Consider the following 16,551-nt stretch of genomic DNA (forward strand, 5'->3'; position numbering starts at 1 on the left):
CCTGACACATGACTTTTACGTTTTTTTTTTTTTTTTTAAATAATTTTATAATTTTTTCATCCTGGAAAACATGCACACTACACTTTTAAGTGTGAACGATAAACTAAGTGGTACTTTAGGGTAGATAATTAAATGCCCTAATGTTTGGCCTTGTCATTTTATGAATTTATTACTCTTTCTATTCTTTACTTCGTCAGGCTGCCACTCCGGAACCTGACCTTGTACCTCAAGTGGCATACATTTACAAATTTTTAGGATGTCGTATATATGTGATTGCCAGATTTACATGATAATCAGTTTGTGTGTGGATAGACATATCAATCATGAACTAATTGAAATGGTTTCTTTTCGGTTTAACAATCTTTTTCATTTTCAGATGAGAGGAAAATGCAATCCAAGAGGGAGACTTTTCCCTCTCTGAAATCTGCACAAGAAGATTGATGACGAGTGCCACCATCTTTGTGAATGGCTTCATGAATGGATTTTGGAATCGAATGATATTGGAATTAAGTAATTTATCTACAACAAGGGTCAAACGGCAAGCAAGTGTCTACAGCAATTTATTGTTTTGACAAGTTTGCATCCCAGGTGTAGACAACGTTGTCAGTTGAGGTTGTGTCAAAGCCAAACCTCACATCTTATCAGGAGCTTGCCTAACCTCAGACAGACGTTACTGCATTCTTAGAGTGTGATCACAATGCTTTTTCCCATCTTGTAGCTTGGACAGTTTTAAATGTTGCTTTTAAGGATAAGGCATATGCTGGGTCTGTTTTAGATCCATTGTTTGTTGAAATAAAACACTTCGACATGTTTCTTTGCTCCATGTTTTTAAGTGCCTTGAATAACACGCTGACATAGCAACAGAGAACCACTGGGTGACAGCACAATCACAAATTACATTTTTAAATTATTCAAATGGCAAGTGGATTTAGCTATCTATACAGGAATCTACAGTTCTTAAATAAGTTAAGTACGCCAGTCTCGCTTCACAAAACATTCACACATGATAAACGTGAACACAATTGCAGTTGCAAAAGACATTTGCTAAAGCGTATGTCCAAACAAACAGAATAATTACAGAGAATTTCATAAGACCTATTGGCTCATAGTCCAGAGTTGACACATTTCTGTCAGGTATTAAAACAAGAAAACAAACATTTCCCACAAGTGCTGCAATGTCCAATAAAGGACGCTGTGGTGAAACGTTAATTTGCCGGGATTAGTCCAAGGTTCAGTACTGTACATGAAATCCCAGCAAGAGACAGCTTGTTAATTTAAACTAGCACATTAAAAAATACATGAGACGGGGAAGGTGCTGGTTTGATGGAGAGTTGCGTCCTTTCTTCATGAAGAAATGGCTGTTTGTCTTTGGCTCAAATCAACCCAATAAAGACTACAGTGAGCAGGAAATATGAGCTCCTATTTTTTTACTCGCAGCCTATTGGCAAAGAGGTGTGAATGCTGGAAAATGACTCCAAGAATAACTAGAGACACATCCGGGCAAGTCTGCAATTGGATGAAAAAACACTGACGGGCACAAAGTTGAAATCAGGACTGAAGAAGAAAATCATGTTCACACAAATGTTTTTAGTACATTCAAAAGATAACAACTCACATTATACTTAAAACATTATACTGAGTACACTCAGCTAGTTGGAGCTTGATGTACTGATTTTTTTATCAGAATTTAGCGTGGCGAAAAACAAAAAATAAAACACTGACATGGATTTGAACGGGGGGAAAAAAAATCTAAAGTGCTTCTATGAAGATAAACATACCCTGTCTGAGGTATGAAAAGTCACACCAAATAGCATTAAAAAAAACGCAACACTATTACACTATGCTAGACCAAAACATTATTTACATGTTGTGTAATGCATCTTTTGTTACCAACAGAGCAACATTTAAGTCACTGTCATTGGCTTCTGATTCAAAGATGAAGAAAGCATAAAAGTGAGACCACTCTTAGACGAATGTCACATCTGCTAAAGTAAAACCTTCCTGTTGAGAGAGGAACCAGTATCAATGCTCAGGCAAAAACTCTCTCTAGTGCACTTCATGTACATGCCTTATGATCACTTTCACACAAAGCCAAAAGTACAAAGCAGAATCAGAGTGAGAAGTTGCAAATGTGGAGAGCACAAGGTGGAGGTGGCAGAACCTCGGGGGTAGATCCTCCATCTGTCTCTGTGCGGGTGAAGGCTCTCCATGTCTTTCTGGGCGCTGTATGCTGCCACGGTAAAGTTAGCGTCCCCAGTGGTCAGGAGGTCAAAAACACAGGAGTGGAAGTAAATGTCCTCCACCTCCAGCTGCTCCCGGCAGCGTTCCTTCGCACCCTCCACAGTGAACACCTGCCTGTCAGTGTAGGAGTATAACTGTATCTGTGAGGAGTACCTGGGCTTGTGTGGATGCTGGAGCTGAAGGCCGACCGAAGGCGGCGAAAGGGGCAGGTGGCCGCTCTGGTCGATGCGCTCGACTTTGGGGCAGCCGTTCAGACACAGCTGCAGATCCTGGGTGGCATCGTAGGCCTGGGCCAGCTCCTCTGGGATCCGAACCGCCAGGGTCAGATAGCGACCGAGTTGCCGGACGACAACCGTGACGCCGATGTAGCCCGCGTGCAGCTCGACGTGGTGGCCCGGGCTGCGCTCTGAGATCCAAAGGGCCCTCACTTTTCCGGCGGCGCCGTCAGACCCCATGGAGATGTGGATGGGGTCGCCGCTGCTCACGGTGCCATCGTCGAAGGCGGCGGGTAAGTTATCTGTCACGGCCTGGTAGACCCTTTGGTCGGTGCAACCCTCGTAGGGCTTGAATATAACCGTGATCTATAAGGACACAGAAAGACTTGCATGAACTGATTGAACAACAGGCAACATGTTTAAATGGGGGACATGTTCCAGAACCATCCACAACAGATGACAATCTACCACATAGAAAAACCATAATAAATCAGTTTTGAGTGACCATAAAAGCGCGATATTAAACTGTATTCAGAACGATTGTGGATTTGGTAGATGCACTACATCTCACTAAGGTATTTCATTCGTAAGTATGACACCAGCATGGGACAATCCCTCCGAATCATTATAGAAATCAATTCATTGAATGAATCATAATCGTCACCCACATCATCCGAAAGGGGAGATGTTACAGTTTATATGCCAATGTCATGCACGAAATTCAGCAAATCTGATTTCTGTTTACGCATGACGAGTATGGTGTACGCAAATGTGCGCTCTGTATCGCCCTAATTTTGATGCAAATTAGGGATGTAGCGAGGACTGGCCGGGAACACACAAAGTTCCATCCCACAATAGGGCCCAATTTATTCTATCCGGCCCCACTAGTCTAAACATGGTGATTAATAATATTGCATTTGTGGAATATGAATTCAGCCGAAAAATCTTCTTACTGTAATGATCATTGCAGTATTTTCTACCATGCAGTACTTTTCTATCATTTCAGTACTCTTACCATTACAGTACTTTTATCATTGCAATATTTTTATCATTGCAGTATTTTCAATCATTCAGTAGTTTTTATCATTACAGCGTTTCCCCCTCTGTATAATGGACAGACATTAGGAGTGTTTCATTACACTTAGATACGTTTATACTGTGTATATTTGTATGCTTTTTATGAATGTCTGCTGCTAATGTTATACATTAACGGCTACATTACGCCGCCGACTCTGTGTGATCTATATCTTTGCTGCTGTAACACCTCAAATTTCCCCATTGTGGGACTAATAAAGGACATCTTATCTTATCTTATCTTATCTTTTCAGTCGACTGCTAGTGGCAAAATGCCCACCATATGAGATGAATTAAAATGGGTAGATATTCTTGCTTAATTCAGATTCCACAATATTAATCAGACTGTGTTTAGACTAGTGGGGGCGCATGGAACAACTTTTTTGACTGGATTTCCAGTTTAGCACGAGTTCTGTGTGTGTGACACAGACCTCAGACGTCAACACTCATTCACAACACACATACATTATTGACACAGAGCAACATTTAAGAAATGTCCAAATGAGTTTTTAACATGTTGCAATTTGACACAGCTATGCAAACATGCAGGCACATGCATTCACACACACAAACCCACGCACACACACGCACACGCACACACAGAGCAGTGGAAGCAGTGGTGTGTGTACAAGGGTGTGGTGTGAGCATTGGAGTGCGCACTAGTCCAGCATCATAGTTCCGGTGAATGGCGGCTTTGTTCACATGACAGCCATGAGGCATGAGCCCAGTCAGGCCATTAAGCCTGGAGGGCTGTTAGTGTGTTCGCGCGCGCATGCGCGTGTGCGTGCATGTGTGCATGTGTGTGTATGTTTCTAATAATTGTGACTAATAACATGCCCCACCTCTGACACAAGGTCAGACCTTCATCTCCACAGTGCAGCAGCAGCCATAGTATTTGCTTTGTGTGTGAGTGTGCGGGTGCACGTCGTGTGTGTCTGCCAGGGTGTGCAGGTCTATTTGCTTGCGTGGGTGTGTATGTGTTTGAATGATGAAAGATGTGCATGGACTAAAATAACGAGGACAGAAGTATACAAGAAGTATCTTTTTCAAATGTCCAGTGTTTAATTCCGCATTATCATAAAGAGATAAAGGCCCACAAGTCACAAGTACACAGTGAGTGCTAGGAGATGACGCTGAGCCGTAAACAGTGGGTCCTTTCACACATATCATTCCATGTAATTAAAGGTCAGGCTATGTTGAGCCATTAACCACGTTAAGTTTCACAACAGTGCTTCAGTTACAAGAGACGGTCACAAGACTGAGCTGTTGGCTGCACACCTGTGAGGTTGTCTGGTTGAGACCAAGAGAGAGAGACGCTATTAACCCATAAGATAGGTTGAGAGAAAATAAAATTGTCCACCTATCAGTACATTTTTAAGTGTCAACAGTAAAAAAAAAAAAAAGGGAGAGGGAGTGCCAAAATAACAAACGTGCCACTTTTTGCCACTCTCAGCAGAGAACAGTATCATCATACTCAAAGTTTATGGAATTCACTGGCGTGTCAAACAGAATCCAGTTTGGGTTCAATTGTAACCAACACAAAGATGTTATCACCTGTACAGGCAATCGGTTGTTTAGGATTTTAACGTTTTTAACTGTCTAGGTATAGTTAGTTCTGTTAAAATAAAAATTTAAATCAAATCCCATTTTTGATGATCGCCAACATGCATTCTATCAAGTGGGGATACCGATTATTGTTTGTGCTTTGGATGTGAATCACTAAACATGAAGAATAATCAAAGTTCCATCCATCCATTATCCGAGACACCTCTCCTCACGAAGGGTTGCGGGGGGGTGCTGGAGCCTATCCCAGCTGTCTTCGGGCTGTGGGCGGGGTACAACCTGAAGTGATTGCTAGCTCGCAGGCCAAACACTCATTCACACTCACAGTCACACCTAGGGACAATTTAGAGTACAGGTGTCAAACTCCGGTCCTCGAGGGCCATTACCCTGTATGGCTTCCATCTCTTCCTTGCATTTCAATCAGGTTTGTTGCAGCAGAGAAAGATGGTAAGCATGCAGGAAAACGGCCCTCGAGGACTGGAGTTTGAGGCCTTTGAAGTGTTCGATTAACTTACAATGTATGTTTTTTTTTTTTTATGTGGGAGGAAACCGGAGTAGCCGGAGAAAACCTGCGCAGTCACGGTGAGATAATGCAAACTACACACAGGAAAGCCAGATTCGAACCCGCGACCTCTGCAATTTGAGACAGACGTACTAAGCATTTGCTCACCATTTTGTCACTTCTTCTTGTCACAGTAATTGTTCAAGCTTCAGCTAACGACCAATCATAGCTCAGCTTCAGAAAACAGGGGATCCATGTTTGGTCATTACCTGAGCCCTGAGCTACTGTGATGTCATTTTCAGTCGGCAGAAAGTAAGAAAAGTGAGAAGGCTAAAAAGGGTGGATCTTGCGACTTAACTTATGTACCACAAACACAATATTAATCATAATGCCATGTTTAGACGAGTGAAGGCGCGTCAAACATTTTATTACAAATAATTTTTCTCTGTTGACTTCCCCTTTAAGAGTGTGCATCGTACCACTAATGGAATGCAAGCCAGATCAGGTTTAACAAACTGTCAAGACAAACTGAACTGTACAACTTGGTTGAAACAACGACTTTTATGGTTTAACATTTGTTATTATCTCTTAAAAGCAGTAAATGATCAACAAATATCTTGTCACTTACCTTATTGGTGGCAGTGGCAGAGGAACCCATGACAACTGGAACATTGGTGACCTGAACCGACAGATAGTCATTATCGATGAGAGGCCACGCCCCCTCCACCTTGCAAGTCTGGAAGCTGTCCTTGAATGTCCTCAAGTGGGGGTCCCCGAACAGACCGCAGAAGAGGAATCCGGGCCTCGTGTGAGTGTGGCTGTGAGTTTGTGCATGCGCATGGGCGTGGGCGTGCACATGCTGAATGCGACTGTAGTAGTTGCACGGCTCGTGGAGGACCTCGGGGTGCGTGGAGGAAACGGGACCGTCTCGAGAGCAGTTCCTCTGGCTCATTAAGTCTGAAATGCCCAAAACGGCTGAGTGGAAGACCAGGTTTCCCCTGCAAGACTTTGCTGTCCTCTGCGTGCAGGCTGAGTAAGCCCGCAAAGCTTTGCAGAATTCTACATGAAAGTCATCCACAGCTGGAGTGAGGTGAGAGGTCAGGGAGACAAAGTCAGTGGTGCATTTCTGGATACGACACTGAGGGGTGATCACCTGGCACTGACCTATGGAGGAATGAGAGAAATACTATCAGGAACAAAGGTGGGCTGAAAACATCCTGAAAGATGATCACCTGTTTGAAAATGCTGGCAGGTTGAATTAGAAATGGAAAGTTTACATCTACACTGAACGCTATTACGATTACTGTTTGTAGCTGGCTTTGATCTTAAACTAACAAATTTACTGACTGGTTGCAATCTAATAAAAGAAAAAGAACCGCCCAGCGTTTCGATCAATCAAGCGAACCGCTCTGGAAGTGTAATAAAGTCAAAGTGTAATAAACCAAAGAGCAGAGAGCAGCAGAAATAAAAGATAAAGAATTGTTAGGACTACTTAAGACTGTAAAAGATAAGGCCACATTTATCAGGAACCATAAAAAGCTACCACAAGTCCTCACCAGATTGTGTGTGAAATAGACAGGGCAGCATGCTCCTTTAGTACACTCACACTTGCACTGCACAGCCTAAAAAGCATCAGATTCTGGCCTTCACAAATGTTACGTCTAATCTGGAAAAAAAAAACCTCAAAAGCGGAGGTGCCAGTAACACGTTACACAAAATTGTCTGCCAATGACTATTCATCGAACACGCTGCTACAGCTAATATAATATGATTGAATTTACTAATAAAAAACTGAATCCATTAGTAAAAAAAATTGGCAAAATGTACAGCTGCCGAATGTTTATCATCACAGAAGAGATCAGAAGTCAACAGCTGCGTAAACATTGACAGATTTAGTCAGATAAAAAACCTGATCGGAATAGAAATCCTTCATATACACATGCCGATCAATATTTTATTTCAAACAAGAAGTGAGGTTGTCGATTGAAAATCCGATTTAACGCATGTGAAAATACTTATTCCGAAATGTCATTAATCCGTCTTTACCGCTCACGTCTGTGACATCACTCCATTGCGCAACGTTTAAAGTAGAAATGGACAAAGCAATGTTTTGTTAACGCAGAAGTCGCTACAGGTACTTCTTCTATTTCCAGTATATTTGGTTAATTTGCATGTGACAAAATAATTTGTTCCAATTGAACATATGATGCATGAACACGCATGTCTCAATCGGATCAATATTTTTTGTGTCCATAAAAACAGTGCATCCAATCATAATTTTAATCCGAGCTCTGATCCGATTTAAGAAATGTTGTCCCGGTAATCATAGACATTGATCACCACACCAAATTCAGCCACAGTCAGTGGTATACAATCCAAAACAAGCAGGTTGTTGCTATATTCATCTCATCTTAAAGACAGAAAAAGTCTTTGTAACCGTTTCATTAAGGTGCTCAAAGTTCAAATGTTTTACTTTCATTGAGTTTTATTGCGACTTTAGTGACTATATTTTACTTGCCAAAAGGAGACTTTAGCCACACCGGTGGGTGTTAATGACAGAGTGTCTCTGTGTGTAGCATAGCGGCAGCGTGCCATGTTAGAAGGGTAAAAGGGGGGTGGGATCGTTTCGGCGGGGGGCAAACGTTCATTCCTATATCTGACTTGAATTGTTTTAATTCAGGTTCAAACCAGCAAACACTGATGAGGCGTATGAAATTTAGTCAGTGTCCCATTTAAAAGTAAATCAAGATTGTTGTTGTTCCCATTGCTTGATTTTGGAACGTGACAAAAGTAAATCTAGCGTTTTTGTAACATTGGAGCAAGCGAGGGCGATTAGAGAGCAGATCCAATGAATCAGTCAAAGCATGTCTCTATTAGATTAAACCACAGAGGAGAGCAGAGGAGAGAAGCTCTGCAGTGGATGAACAGTAGCACACACACATTCAGAGGCAAGAGAAAGAATGTGTGTATTCAGTTAAACCTCATCTGGTGGTATGATCTCCTAGAGGCCAATCAGGAAAAATCCCAAATTGTGTCAGCTGAAATCAACAAATTCCTCAGACGACACACCATCACTTAACAATATTAGATCTGGCTTACACAAAAACAGGCACACAAACTGGCCTTTGTGCACATGTTTGTTTTGGGGGGGGCATGAAGTCGTCTCTATTCCACCATTTGGGGGCAGCAGTGCTCTGAATTTACAAAACAGTATGAGGGGACCCCCTACTACTTACACCCTGTGCATGAATATCTATCTCCCTTGGCTGTTAAATACAGCACCTACGCACAGTGGCCGTCCGAAGCTGTGAGTACTGAGGACACGTTGTCCCTGACTGAATTCACTTGACTTCTGTTCCCATGTACGGGCAGCACTAAACTACAGCTTTCTATCTTATCAATGTGGGTTTATTCCCTTTCAGAAGGTATCATTATCAGTAGTAATACTAACACGAACAAAAGCACCCTTTCGCCACCAGATCCGAGCAGAAAGGTGAAGCAACATGAGAATCGACTCCAATGGGTATAAAGAAATGTTTTATGGATCTCGCTCGGATGAAGAACTCTTCTGACACACTTGGAATGTAAACCGTAGTCTGATTTGTATTTCTGCCATGATCGCGTTCCAAAAAACTGGCAAGCCTTAAATGCTTGTCGGCAGATATGCCTACTCATCAGACTGGCATTTAAATGTTTTTTATTTCTTTGTTTTAATGGGTAGTTATGATTAAAGCCTATGAATTCTGCCAAACAACAAGTGGCTAATCAAATGTGTGATGTGACTCGGTTGAGATTCATTCTTTCATGCATTGAATGTTTTGGAATAATGATGGAAAAATATTTTCTAAATGTTAGTTAGACAGCATAAGTTGAATAAAATTGTAGCTTTTATGTAATGGAATGGAAAAGGGGGTTGATGTCATGCCAATTGATGAAAAATACCACTAATTCCACATCAACTGAGAGTACTCTCTCAATTATGATGCGATTAAAGAAAAAATAGGAATATGACACATAAAACAAAGAAAGACAATAAATTAGTTTGTGGTTTCTCCTCTTGGCATGTGACTTTTCATTCCAAGATGATGACAATTGTTTGTGAGAAAGTGCATTATGTACTCTGCCTATTTGATCCCTGTTGTTGCACAACAATAAACCAATAAACAGACTGAAAGGAGCAGCTTCACCCTTCGTAGAATTTCACCATGGTTGGTACCCAAATTCAATATGCCCAAAAAAAGTGGTAGAATACAGAGCAGTTACATTGCTATAACGCAAATGTAAAAGTAAAAAAAAAAAACTGCATACAATAAAGTGTACTGCCTGGGGGAAATAGGTCTTTTTGTGGTACAGTGAGTCAAGGTGAGTAAAGAAATAAGATTACCTTCTCCTAAAGGGATCGAGAGAAGTATATGAGGGATATTAACCACTTTGTGAGCCTGATGTGCTTCATACCCAAGGGTGAGTAGAAACAATAAAAGACTATTACACAATAACAACATTTCTCTTTCGAGTTTGCTCCTTTGCCTCTACAGGCTGCTTCTATCATCTCAGAGGTTCAACACCTTTTGCCTAAAAGCTTCTACTCTTTGCTGTTGATGGTGTTCTCACCTCAAGAATTAGCCGCCATCAGCGATATTTCAGCCAGCAGCCAAGCTCCTGCATTCCCCACATGGCTTCTCTGAAAACACACCGCGGTCAAAAGATCCACAATGTGAATGTCCCCGGTTTGGTTTGGAGTTTTCTTTTGTCTCCCGAATTGGAAGCCTCCAACCACTTTGATCTCCACAGATCCGACAGAGCTCTCCTGGCATCATCTCGCAGCCCGAGTGCTTATTGATCACCTTGTTGAGCACTCGCTCTCTCACCCCGAGCTCGGATCACACAAACAGCCGTCTGAGCAGAGGCTGCAACACTTTACAGGAACTCACAACAGCATGCACCCTCCTTGACTCGAAAGTCAGCAGTGTGAACACAAGATTCCGACATTCCTGTCTTCCTGTCTAAACAAACGCAGGGCACTGACGTCCGCAAAGACAAAAACAACGAAGGTTTGTATAAGTTCAGACAAATCGATGCTCAGTTTTCCAAATGAATGATATGTATTATTTCCAGGTGAGGGCAAGGAGTGTCTAGAAGGTTCTTTTTAATGGCAACTGGTTCTCTTTTTTCCCACCAGGCTGTGTGTAGAGGTGCTTTTGTCCCGCTGCCTTGGCTGTGTTAAACTAATTACTGAAGGTGTGACTGCTCCACAAACAGCCACCCCCCCCCCTGCAGGCACACAATAACACACACATAAGGACACACTTTTGAACAGGAGTCTGCTTTTTGTACAAAATAAACATGCATTTGTTCTCCGGGATAAAACAATCCAGCTATGTGGGACTGGGAAGCGAATCATGTCTTTAAACATCTTTGAGAGAAAGCTGTCTGTATGTTTAATTCAGTGGTGATACATTTAAAACACCGTTGTAACTTTTAGCTTCCGGTGTACACGCACATCCTTAACACTTAAGTCCTTATTCAGACATAGATGTGTTTCTCCTGCAGCTCATTTTAAAAGTCAGTTTATGCTAGGAAACTGCCTTTGACAGCTTCTCCTAACAGTGTTGAGCTGAAGCATTCAATTGAGGCTAACATGAACAGCACTTAACTTTACTCGAGATATCCCCACTAGAGATGTTTATTGTGCGATAGGCTATTGTGGTCTCTATATAGTGGTGGTAATCATAGCATCTGTAATTATTGTTCACATTATTATTTTGAAGACACCCTTACTCTAGATTAGTATCGATACCATTTTTGGTATTGATAAAAGCTGGAGTTGTGTTTTTCAACCACATTAAATTGCCTTAACTTTTATTGCGACCAGTACTGCGTTGGATGCATTTGCTATTAATGAAGCTGCAGATGACACTATGAAGCAAGGCTTTATTTCTATGATGAGACCCATAACTGCTTCCATTATTATTGATAGCAACTATATGCACATGTGCAGGAGCAATGCCTCAAGCCTCCCCTACTCTAGCAGCCATTAATGGACAGACAGGAGGAGAATGACGGCCCCAGAGAGAGAAGCATGCAGAAACTCGATCCGGGCTGGGACTGCTGCACTCCCGCTATAAACAGAGCCAATGTCAAGCAGGCGTGGGTCGAACACAAAGAACAAAAGGGTGTCAAAAGCAACAAAAACATGTCTGGTCGTTGTATGCGTGTGATGTGTTTATAGCACACTGTGAGTTGACAGGGATTAAAAAAGCAAAAAGAAGAAGGAAAAGTTGCCGCGATGTGCTTACCGATGCGGAGAGCGGAGGTCAGAGCGATGATCAGCAGCAGCAGTGGCCGGAAGCGGCGCACCAGAGACGGGGAGGCGAGGCGCTCAGCCCCGCGGCAACAGCATCCGGCTCTCCCCATCCCCGTCCATGCAGGGCCAGGAAGGGGGAGAGGACAGAGTTCCAAAAGGCGAGGAGGAGTGGTGCCCAGGCCTTGGGACTACTACCACTTCTTCTTCCTCACTCTTCTCTCCTTGTCCTCCACGGATGAGCATTAAAACACTTCCACTCCACGGAATGCAGGGCGTAGGTGCATAAGGAGAGCCAAGAAAGAGGAGAAAGTATGCCTGGCAACGATAGTGCTCAGAGCTCACACTTTCACTTGTTTCCGCATCCACACTTTGAGTCGCACGTGATCGCAGAATTGCTTGCTTTTCACGATCGCTCGCAACTAGGCTGGATCAAAACACGCACAATCTCCTCGCAGCTTCTCTTTGCGTGGATTCGCCTCCTCCTCCACTCCTCCCCTTTCACTTTCTCCTCCTCCTCCTCCTCCTCCTCCACCTCCAACAAATCAATAGATCTTCAAATGAGAACTGCTGGCGGGAATCACGCCCACAGTGAGAGTGAGAGAGAGAGCGAGAGAGAGAGAGAGAAGGGGGGTGGTTGACCCATACAAACGTTTCTTACCCCGAAATACACGAAAAATAAAACAAGTATATTTATGAAAATACGGCCTAACGTCAAATTTGAGAAATTTCTCATACTCTCTGTCTTCAAACATTTTACCAATTCAGATTCTCAAGCCTAGCATTATGAAGAAAATCAAATCTCTGTAGGGGGTGCTACAGATCTTTTGGTTTGTTTGTTTGTTTGTTTTTCCCTTTTTGTAAAGCGCCATCGTCTGTGGTGGTGAGGGATGGGGAGCAATTTGTGTGAGGGGACGCATTGCAACTTTATTGAGTGTTCAAGAAATGCGTGACTTCTTCGATATGCTCCCCCGCTCACTCCAGCCGATAAATAATCATTGCATGGAAAATAGCTTTTCGCGGCCTGTGCACATTGATGTTCAAATATCCAAAATATCAAATAGTTCCGGCCATGAAATACAGCACAGGTTTGTCAGGTTTTGGTTTCAGGATGGTGGAGGATTTTTCCCATCCCGCAGGAGTTTCTGTCACTTCCGTTGTGGCTTTTGCAGTTGTGCCACCGTTCAATGTTGTTGTGTTGCGTAGCTTGTAATTGTAGTGACCTTTCTCGGCCTCCATTTATATGCCGCTCAGCCCTAATAAGGAGATAAGTAGATTTACGGTGGGACATTAAAGACCAAGACAGTTCATTGCAGGACGCTGATGTGTTTGCATACCCCGATGGGCAATAATCAGTGTTGAGAAGTCAGGCTCTACAAGGCCTTACCCTTTGGATTCAACACTAGCAGACCAACATTACAACCTAAATTGAAACATTCCATGAAATGTCATTCATACACTATATTCCCAGCAGTTTATTGTTTTTATAATAGTGAATGTGGATTTTGTGTTTTTGTCCAGTCAGCTATCAGCCTCTACGGGCTGCCTGTGAAGAGGGGCGTCCAATCGGTTCTGAAGGGGCATCAAACCATTTGATGGGGCGTCCATCTTTGAAAAATGGGCTTTAAGCCATCAGATGGCAGATGCATATCAACAGATATTTTCTATCCAAACAGCCGCCTCGACTACCCGCCCCTGTGGGGGAATTATGAACTATGCTAAATGATTGCTCGTGGTATTGATAATTGCTATATTATTGCGTTTTTGAAAAGTAATGAAAGTGGTGGTATTAGGTGGTGGATGATGTCAAGTCCTCACTAAAGGCCCAGAAACCAATTGCATGGCCCCCTACTGCATAAAACATTTATTAACTTGATGCAGAATAAGAAACAACAACAAAAAACATGAAACCTAACCATACTATCAGACAGCATTAGAAATTGAAAACAAATTATTCATGAATCGGAATTACATATAGTCAGTCCTCAAAGTAGAAATAAAATCATGAAGAACTGATGTCATCATTTGATTTATTTCTATCTCGTGTGAAGGGAAGGCAAAGCACTCAAACAAGAATATTCAGTGCCGAATATTTCTTCCCCACTTCTTCAAGGCGGCCTCCTTGTTTCAGCTTTATTAGCAAAAAGCGGAATAAACACATTTAAGAGTGTGTGCAATGGGGGTTTTGCAAATTCAACAGATTATATCAACCAATAAATAGATTACATAAACCCGAACAAAAGGAGAAATAACCGCTTTGGGTCGTAAACGAATCGCTTAATACTGGAGTTCATTGTAAAACGAATCTAACTTCCCTTTTCACTTAAAGTTGAAACAGTCTGACACATTTGAAGGTGATGCTACCATAATTCAAGATCTTTTTGACTTTCTAGCTTATTTATCTCTTTATTGTTCATAGATTTACTCTCACTCACACCATCTACCCTCTGCTAGACTTTGAGCGTTAGTTTCCTATCCAGAATATATGTCAGCGCTAACCAACACTCCGTCCCATCTGCCTAGCCCCGCCACCCACTCCACTTTTCCCTCAACCAATCAAATGGTTGCCAGTCTGCAAAGAAATCTGTACCACCATGACAACAGCCATTTTACTGTACATATCTGCTAATTATTTATTTGAATATTTTTTTATGTTTTAAAAGCGAATAGAAAATTACATGGTAGGCCTATCCACTATGGAGAGCATATCAGTGAGTTCAAATGGCAAGTCCTGATGTCGTGAAAATATGTCCACGCATACGTCTACACATGCAAACACTGCATAGCTAGGCGTGCCGTGCAATCACACACAGAGAGCACCTGGCACAAAGGCAGTTGGTTTCTGAACGTCCAGCTTGTCTTCACCTGCACACCTCTGCTTCCCCTCTCCACTTCCACCTCTCAACACCCCTCTTCACCACAGAACCACAAACAAGCCATCATTCAACAAATGCCATTCTGCATATCTGTGTGTGCGTGTGGGGGTGTGGGTGTGCATGGCGTAGTGAATCTGGCCCCATTCATTTCTCTTCTTTTTTATAGAATCAAATAAATAAATACATAAAAGTGAAATTAAATCTCTGTCCGTCTCCACCCTCAAATAAATTTTGGGGTTAGCGGCATGATGACGCGATGATTGATTGATGAGGATTTTGATATGTTAGGGGTGTAACAAAAAACATACTGACAAATTGATTTATTCATGGATGAGTATTTAAAATGACAACATGAAAGTCATTGCCTCATACCCTCTTGGGCTGACTTGTACCGTATTGAATTGAAATCAATGAATAGCTTTCTCACCAAGGCGGGTTTTCTGCAAACTTACACTGCACTTACAAATTAATTCAGTATTTTAACATATTAGTTGTTATTCCTTTACAAGTAGGACTGTATACCAATTCATTTCTTGAATAAAATAATAATATAGGGTGATGTAAGTTAATATCCACAGGGATACATTTGTGCCACAGCTTGACAGGGGTTGGATGTATTGCCTCGTTGCACATTATTACTCAAACAAAGGATCTTCACATCTTGCAGAATTATTCCCTGAAACACTTACTGATAGCTAAGTAGCTATTTTTTTTAGTTGAAAAAAATGTTGGCTTGAATGATTGTGACAACTTTGAACCGCTTAAAATGTGTGGCCCAAAGGGATGATAATCTCAGAGATCATCACCCAAATTCTGACGAAATACATATTTTAGTTGCCAGTCTATGTAACCCTCGGTGGCTTTAAATTGGATTTAGCCTCCATAGCCTTTTTTTTTCTTTTTTTTTTTTTTAAATCTGTCAGAGCTGTCAGCACTCCCGCATTGAGCCGAAGACTCACGTGTTTCTGTCCAATGTCACGCTCACATGCTTTACTTTAATTTCTCATGCTTGGAAAAAAACTGAGCACAGGGACTTTGCAATAGCAAAATTAATATTAAAATATATTCGTTAATTCTAACCCAGATTAAAATGAACCTTCATATATGTGTTTTTTTTAATTTTAGGTATTTCAATCATTACGCCATAAAGGGCTGCAGCAACATGGCTTCAACAATCTACGGAATGTTTTGCTTCAAAATGCAGAGCACCACACGTCCGCAAAGTTTTGACAAACTAGCCACAAAACAGGATAAAGATCACAGTATAAGTGTTATAAACTCTCGCAATACTTCCAAACCCGTTCCTTCATTATCTGCAAATTAACTTTGGCCTCATTTCCGTCATTATTTTTTTTTCCTTTTCTGTGACCTCGCAAACATTCACAGCCCTCAATAACAAGAAAGCTTCTGTTTGCTCTCACAAGCACGCACACTTGCACACATAAAGAGCAGTAAGACGGAAACAGCTGAAGGGTAATAGGGTAGATGAGGATCATGAGGTTGCCGTTTGGTTTGGGTCAGTGTTTGGCAGCTGCGAGACAAAGATACCATTAAAAGCATCTCTTGTGGCCCTCAGCTTGTTGAACAAAAATTATATTTGATAAGCAGATGCCTTGTGATTCCGTCAGTACTCATTTTGGAATGCAGGACCTCTCTAATGTGACTTTTGCCAGCAATTTCCCAAGACTGGGGGATTTCTTTAGCATTTCCAGTGAATATGATAATGAAATAATTGTCAAGTGTTCATAGATTGTCTCTGTTCATGAGCATACTGATATT

At 41.9% G+C, this 16,551-nt stretch overlaps 1 protein-coding gene across 1 annotated transcript; it reads right to left on the reverse strand.

Moving 5' to 3' along the window:
• Window positions 1-810: 810 nt before the first annotated feature.
• On the reverse strand, window positions 811-12,381 carry rgmb (repulsive guidance molecule BMP co-receptor b). The gene is made up of 3 exons (XM_088296977.1): window positions 11,892-12,381; window positions 6,224-6,759; window positions 811-2,822 (listed from the first exon to the last, which is right to left on the reverse strand). The coding sequence occupies exons 1-3, from the start codon at window positions 12,007-12,009 to the stop codon at window positions 2,082-2,084; spliced, it is 1,395 nt and encodes a 464-aa protein (XP_088153103.1). The 5' UTR covers window positions 12,010-12,381; the 3' UTR covers window positions 811-2,081.
• Between the last annotated feature and the right edge of the window lie 4,170 nt (window positions 12,382-16,551).

Source organism: Idiotropiscis lumnitzeri, chromosome 1 (assembly GCF_059441095.1).
Source record: "Idiotropiscis lumnitzeri isolate Australia: NSW breed Sydney's pygmy pipehorse chromosome 1, RoL_Ilum_1.0, whole genome shotgun sequence".
Taxonomy (NCBI): Eukaryota; Metazoa; Chordata; class Actinopteri; order Syngnathiformes; family Syngnathidae; genus Idiotropiscis; species Idiotropiscis lumnitzeri.